General features: G+C 40.1%; 1 protein-coding gene across 1 annotated transcript; it reads left to right on the forward strand.

Annotated features, from left to right (window-relative positions):
* The first annotated feature begins 205 nt into the window (after positions 1-205).
* lmod2a (leiomodin 2 (cardiac) a) lies at positions 206-6134 on the forward strand. Its single transcript, XM_008289568.1, has 3 exons — positions 206-634; positions 2229-3431; positions 5890-6134. The coding sequence occupies exons 1-3, from the start codon at positions 359-361 to the stop codon at positions 5908-5910; spliced, it is 1500 nt and encodes a 499-aa protein (XP_008287790.1). The 5' UTR covers positions 206-358; the 3' UTR covers positions 5911-6134.
* The last annotated feature ends 1638 nt before the right edge of the window (positions 6135-7772 follow it).

Raw genomic sequence — 7772 nt, forward strand, 5'->3', positions numbered from 1 at the left:
GCACGGGTCACTCATGAGGTGCCAGCACAGGCCATTCAGAGGGCTCACATGTCTGTGGTAAGCCTATCTCATTGACCCCCCCACCCAACACCCTAAATAAAGACAGCACCATCAGAGGCATGGTGGCCCTCCCCTTTTTCCCTGTCAGGGTCCTCTGGCAGCTAGATGAACGTGGATTCACTGTTTACCCCCAGCATCCCTGATGTTAAGGAATCTGATGGAGGACAAGTCAAGAAACAAAAGATAGAACAAGCTAGGGCAAAGTTAATCAAGAACCCAAGGAAATAACAGATTTCTAAAAGAAAAGTTAAAGTTAGAGGTTCAAGCGTTGGAAAAGTCCGAAAGCCAGCACTTCACCATGAGTACCTTTGGCTACCGCGGGGAGCTGAAGAAGTACGAGGAGGTGGATGAAGACGAGCTCCTGGCCACGCTGTCCTCTGAGGAGCTCCAGGAGCTTGAGAGGGAGCTGGCTGACCTCGACCCTGACGATAACATCCCCATTGGCCTCAGACAAAAAGACCAGACCGCCAAAATCCCAACCGGGACGTTTGACAGGGATGCTCTGCTGAAGTACTGGGACGATGAGAACAAGAAGCAGCTGGAAGATGAAAAGGTGGAATCCAACCCTGGACAGGTGAGAAACATGAAGCTTTCTATAACACATTTACAAGCATGGGAGAAAACTTCACCCCAGCTTCTTTGGAAATTAGAATACAGAGACTTGAAATTTGCTTTTGAAACTGCAAAATTCATGACATACTGCATGTTTCAGAACCCCAATAGAATCCTTTCCAATGTGCAGCTTCTTGTTTTGGTTTTAAGACAAAGACAAGTCTGGTTAAATGCTACTGTTTCCAGCAGGCAGTTGCTATGAGCTCTGATGAAGTCCCAAACATCCAGCAGACAAAGCTAGAGATTAGCTGGTGAGGAAAGTGGACCATGTAGCAGCTAAAAAGCCAGATATCTTTCTAAGGAGCTGGTGAAGATCAGAGATAAACAGAGTATGAATATGGGATGTACAGTCTTCTGCTGGAAATAAACATTAGTCCAGAGGGATGATCATGTTTCTGTGGGTCTGACGAATGTGGAAGTAAGCAGCTGCTTTCGAACACATTAGCAAAGGCTGCATTATAATCAAATAATATAAATATAATATTCAATATAAATAAATGTGCATAGTAGCACATTTTATGTTCATGGTAAGGACAAGCACAGACATGATGGGTCCTTTGTGAAACTATACAAAACCCACCTTTGCGGTATTTATTTCACTGTGTCTCATTTTTGTCTTTTGACACATTCATGCTGGCAAGATGAGATTGTTAAATCTGCATTACCAGTGCAGTGTCAGGTACTGTCCTTACGCAAAATCAGATAGTTTTTTTGTTTTTATTACTATTACTATTTTAGATTTTTACAAAAAAAAAGCTTAATCATTGGAGATGGTTAGAAAATTAGTTAGATATTTATTAATAGTAATAAACCACCTGATGAGCCCACTTAATGAAAACAAAGAGGTTCAAGATTGAATAGGATGTAGTAATGTTAATGTGTGTTGGTGCTGTAATACCAAAATGCTATAATACTAAAAAAAAAGCAAGTACATTTAATTGAAATATATTGGATTTCCAGATGATTGTGGATTATAAACATGTAGGGGAAACGTGCTTGTTAAAAATCTGAACTGGTTTGAGAGACCAGACTAAATGCCCTGTCAAATTAAGATTCACTAAGTGTGTCACTCTTGAAGAAGAATGAGAGAACCGACTGAGTTTCAGTTTGGCACACCAGCAATCTTTCACATGAACATCAATTTGCTGGTCTTCCTCTGCCTGTCTCTCTGGAAAAAATTTTTTAAAAAAAGACGCTAATTGTGGAAGAGTGACGTTATAACGGATATGTTGGTGGCTGCTAGAGTCTACTTAAAGACATTTTTGATTTACATGATGGGATCCTGTGTTTTTGGACCATTTACGCCAAAAGTTGAGTAAAAGGTAACAGGATTCATGGAATATGTGCTTTTGATATGAAGCCTTTTGCTTCCAAGATGAAAAGAGTCCTTAGAAGTGTCGCATGTATCCAGTTGCGGGACAACAGTCTAAAAATACCGACCGTGTGAGAAATGCCAGCATTAATAACTGTCCGCGAGCATTGGGGAGGGTTCTTAATTAGAAGGCAGAGGTTGGAAATGTCAGGGTCGACCTAATTTTCTGTCTTGTCATCTACAGGAGAGACATACAGATAAGAGCAGGGGGATGGTGACCACCAGCAAGGCCTGCAAGACTCTGGAGAGCGACAGGAAGAAGATTTCACACAAGGGGAAGAAAGTGGGGAAGAGTGTTTTGGGCAAAAATGACACAAAAGAAGATCAAGTGGAAAAGAAAGATGAGTGTAAAAAAGAGGTTTTGCGAGGGAGTAATATTGTACAGAAGAATGGCCTGTCAAAAGGCTCGAGGAGTGAACCCAGAGCAACTGAAACCTCAAGCCAGAACCTGGATGTGATCCCTGAAAGACCCAGTGGGAACCCCATTGTTATCGACAAAGCTCTGGAGCAGGTTCTGAGTGATGACTCTGCAATGACGGAGGTCAACCTCAATAACATTGAAGACATCTCTCAGGATACCTTGCTACGTTTTGCGGAGGCCTTGTGCACAAACACTCATGTCAACGTTTTCAGCCTTGCCAACACCCGTGCTGATGACCGGGTTGCCTTCGCAGTCTCTAAGATGCTCTGTGAGAATCACTCCATCAGAAACCTCAACATTGAGTCCAACTTCATATCTGGTCAGGGCATCCTGGCTCTGCTGGCGGCGCTGAAGCACAACAGGACACTGGTTGAACTCCGCTTCCACAACCAGAGGCACATCTGTGGGGGGAAGGTGGAGATGCAGATGGTCCAGCTGCTGAGAGAAAACACCACTCTGCTTAAGCTTGGCTACCAGTTTGAGCTCCCGGGCCCGAGGATGACGGCAACTGGCATTCTGACGCGCAACCAGGACCAACAGCGGCAGAGGAGGCTCCAACAGAGGAAGGAGCAGAGCCCTACAGAGGTGCCCGGGCAGGGTGGTGATTCAACAGCAGGAAACAAACCACCTAAAAAACCGTCACATCACAAAGTTGAAAATCAGAAAAAAACCCCTCTTCTATCTCAAGATCCACCAACAAGGAAGATCGCTGAAATGGTAAAACAGCATGAATGCTCAAACAGCACAAAGGTCCAGATAAATCAGAGGAAACCTAAGTTGAAGAAGCTCAAGAACGGCGCAAACGAAAAAGAGAGTTCAGATATTCTAAAAGACCTGAAGAACTCCTTGAAGCCATCGATGCAGAAGAGACGAGACGAATCCTCCCGCCTGCCGCCCCCTCAGAGGTCAAGTCGTGATGATCTGATGGCAGCGATCCGTGGGAGCAGCATCAGTTCCTTAAAAAGGGTGAGACTGTCTGTGGCTGATCTATGTTCGGCATCTGAAACAATTTTGCTTTGCTTGAGTGAAAGCTTCGTAGACATATTTTAGCCTCCAAAAGCCATTAGACCCGGTCAGTGTGAAGGCCTGCTGTCATCAGATGACAGACCCTGTCACATTGTGAATTCCTCAAGTCTCCGTCAGTTTATAAATAGCTGTTTGATAAGACTGATGGTTTGGAGAGCCGCTGGGGAAATAGCAGACAAGCTAAACAAACTGTTTGACAGTGGTCTTTTACTGAAGCAGTGAACTTCATTCAGAAAGAGCTCTAAACATGATACAGTTAGTCCCAAGTAGTTTAGAGGGTAATGAAGTTGAGCAGCATAGTTTAGGTATTAAGATACTGCACTGGCCTGATTATAACTCTTGACTTGTGTTGTGGAAGTTAGAAAATTAAATGATCTTTCATTCAAAGACTAGAGAATTACATGTGCCCAACATTGGATATTGTGTTGAATTGAGGAAGCACCAATTTAACACAGCTTTCTGCTCTAGTGCATTAGAACTGTATTCATCCAAAGAAAGTTTTGGTTGACTGAAGTCATATCTACTCTTGAATCAGTCGAGTCATGCTGCTTTACTCCTAATGAAAGAAGATTTTCCGATCAATGGCGATCTGGTTGACCAGTCAACCTGGACACGACACTCCTACACTGCATTAAGGGTTGTTTGTAACCTTTATGGGCTTATGAGTGTGTTCAGTGTATTTATAAGGAATCTTTAAGAGTCAGTCAGCCCAAAAAGTGTTTTGTTGGCCCAATTTAACCTGCAGGAGTTTCTGAAGGCTCCTGCAGTGTTTGTACTGCCACACAGATGATGAAAATTACTTCATAGCTTCTCCTCTTTACTGCAGAAATCAAACAGAGAAAAGGTCAAACAATCAGGGTTGTACAATATTTATGTCAGTTTGTTTTTTTCTAACTTTACTTTTAGGAACTAAAATCAAGACTGTACAAAGTAAGCTTTTAAATGTAATGGCTAAGACTTAAATTTTAGATTCAGGTTAAGGTCAGAGTTAGTGTCAGGATTAGACATCTATTGATAATGTAACTGCACAGGGAACGAATGTAATGCCCTTGAACAAACAAAACAAGCTTAGAAAGTGTTTGTGGAATTATATTAGAGAAGAGCAGGGCGTTCCTGATTAGCAAACCTAAACTTAAAAAGGAAAAATTTAGAAATAGAATGAAATTACATTGAAAAAGGCATAGTATAATACTGGTCAAATTATGTTATGATCACAATTATTATATTTAAGTGAGAGGATCCTTTGTTTTTTATTAGTTATACACATCATTTCTTGCTGTTAGACTACAATACAGTATTAAAATCTCCCTTCATTAGATCATGTAATGTGAAAAAAAATTAAACAAAAACTGTAGATCTTTGAAAAGACAGAAAAACTTGAACAGAAAGCCTCTCATTTACAACAGCTACAGATTCTTGAGCCTTTCCACTCTTTTGCTAAATACTAGCTTCATGGACTACTTTGCTGACTAAAATGCTAACTAAAAAGACTGAATAAAAAGACTAAATGACTATTACTATACTATATTTATAGCTTACTCTATATTGTAGTAAACCTCATCACTTACCGATAGGGGACGAGCCCTAAATCATGGAAATAACGTCAGTGGCTCGGTAGGTTTTTGTCCTTCTTTAAGCAGATGCCATCTTGAAAAGCTTAAAATTGCTTAAGTCACATTGTCTTTTGACTTATGCAAAATATAAGAGCTTAAGTCACACTAGTCTACAGTTGTAGAATCACGTGATCTGTTCAACTGAGGATGTAAACGATTTTGCCAGAGTGGCCAGAATCATGACGAGATGATTTAGGCAAAAAGACATAGGTCATTATTTTATAAAGGTGACGAAATTCAGTTTCCTAGTGGAGGCTAATCTATTGTATATTAGTCTGTTTCCACAAATTTTCTCAACATGGTGTTCAGACATTCAGCACCTGATCTGGTAGGTATTTAATTTAAAATGATTGTAATTGCATATTATTAATAATCCTTTATGCATCTGATGGCACATTTATATGGAGCTCACTTTATTCTGAGGCACAACTTTATTATCATGTTATTTCGTAATAACAACCATTCTATTACATTAACATGATCCTTGTCCCATCATCTTGAGAAAATGGCCTGATTGTTCTTCATGATTTAAATAAGTTGCGCTGTGATCCAGGATATGACAAAATGATCCTGTTTTCTATTTGGACAAATAATTTATTTGTATATTACTAGAAAAATGTAATTTGAACCTCATTCAAGAGGGGCAGGACTCCCACAATTCCCTATTTTAGTTCACTTCCATAAACATATACATTTTACAAGGATTCAAGTTATTTTTTTTCTGAAAAATCATCCACTCCATCTTCTACAACTGATGACCTTGTGTGTGATTTCTGTCATTACAGGTGGATATGTCACAGACCTGAACTGCCTGATTGATCACACCTAAACTGTTGTCACCTGATATTGAAATATTTCATTTTTGTTTCACACTAAATGTCACTTTTTAACAGTATTTGGTTAACCTTGGCACATGATGTAGCAGCAGACTGAGTTTCTGTATGTTTCATGTATCATTGTTGTATTTTGTTACTGTGTGTGAAATGTTCTGTGAATATAGATGTGTAGGGAAATAAACTTTAAATTCAGATACAGATGTCTTTTAATGTCCGGGCCTGACTGATGCAATTTGGTCAAAATTTGATGAAAAGCCAATGTTTGTCTTCAGGTCCTTCTGGGACGTTTGTCTATTGTTACTACATGCAGTGCGATGTTTAACTCTGTGTACAGTCTGTGTCCATGACGTGGTTTCTTAAACATGATCAGATCTTTGTTTTTTATTGAACCATCACCTTTACACAGCTTTTCTGACTGGAAACTTCTTAAACCTTACTGAAAATGTTTTCACAAGGCACATGACAACAGGTCACTTTCTATGGCTGTACTCTATACTCTTGTATTAGGATTTCAGTTGTTCTAATGGTTTAAAGGCAGGTAAGTCAACAAAAGGCTGGAATGTGATTGGTGGAAAGAAGCAGCTTCCTTGTTTAAGACTTGATGGAGGCATTTTTCCAGTTCTACAGATGTGATGTATGTCGCTTCAGAGTGGAACCTGTACGATTGTATTTTTTTTCTGCTCATGGTTAAGCCTTGTTTGTAGAATGTATATAAAAGAGGGGGGTTGTGAAGTGTTTAGAAGCCTTGAGTTGAACTTTGGTTGTCTTGGTTTTTGGAAACCTGACATAACTGCCTCGTCGTGGATCTTGATCATTCTAAAACATTCTCTGCCTTATCATCTATTTTAATCTAAATGGGAAGATAATTTACAAAAAGAATATCATCTTGTGTTAAAAACAATTCTTGAAATTAGCGACTGAGACCAGTGGCAGAGACAAAGCGCTTTGGAACCTCGGGTTAATAAAAGCACACATATGGACCATTTGCCCTAAACTCATTAGGAAAATGTTTACTAAGGTGACAAATTGAGTGAAAAGTGGAATAATTTTCTCCTAAACTTCTAAACGTTCAGAATTGTTTTCATAGCTGGAGAAGTTGCCCCCTGCTGGCTGTTAGAAAGAATGCAGGGTGAGTCACTTGTGCGTTGTCTAACCTTTCAGTGCCAGAGGTCATCGTTTCTATTCAGTCTATGGTGTCATTTTTGCATTTTGCCTTAATTCAAACGGATGGAGGTTCATGGGAGACAGATACCACATGCATACTATGCATTGTACCCACTAGGCTAATAAAAGTGTGAACACCACACAACTGCTCATTACTTCAGTTCATACAACAGCTTCATGTTGGTGACCTGAGAGGAGGATCAGCTGAGTATGTTCCCTAATAAAACCCTCTCACACAGGGCTTACACTCCACTACAAGTCCACTCCGCGAGCTGCAGCAGCTGTTGATCACTGTTCATCAACACACACTCATAGAGATGAATGCAGGATAGAGAACAAGACCGCTTTATGTGACTGTTAGGGTGTTCCTCACCGTGTTATATTACACCTAAATGTTTCCTCTTGATTTGTCTTTATTGTTTTTGCAAAAAGCAAACTGAATATCTGTCGTAATATCAGTCAAACTTATGATGGGTCTGAGCCTGAATGGATATTCTAAAATAATGGCTGAATTCTTGTTTAAATGAGCTGCACAGTTAGTTTGATACAAAGACGAAGAAGTCGAAGAGGTGGCAGCTTGGCAGCACTGGGGCTTAAAACCCTCTGATCAGGAGCCCAGAACCTTAACCATAGAGCCAAAAAGCATTAAACATGAGCACAGGCAAAAC

Source organism: Stegastes partitus, unplaced genomic scaffold (assembly GCF_000690725.1).
Source record: "Stegastes partitus isolate 25-593 unplaced genomic scaffold, Stegastes_partitus-1.0.2 Scaffold622, whole genome shotgun sequence".
Lineage (NCBI taxonomy): Eukaryota > Metazoa > Chordata > Actinopteri > Pomacentridae > Stegastes > Stegastes partitus.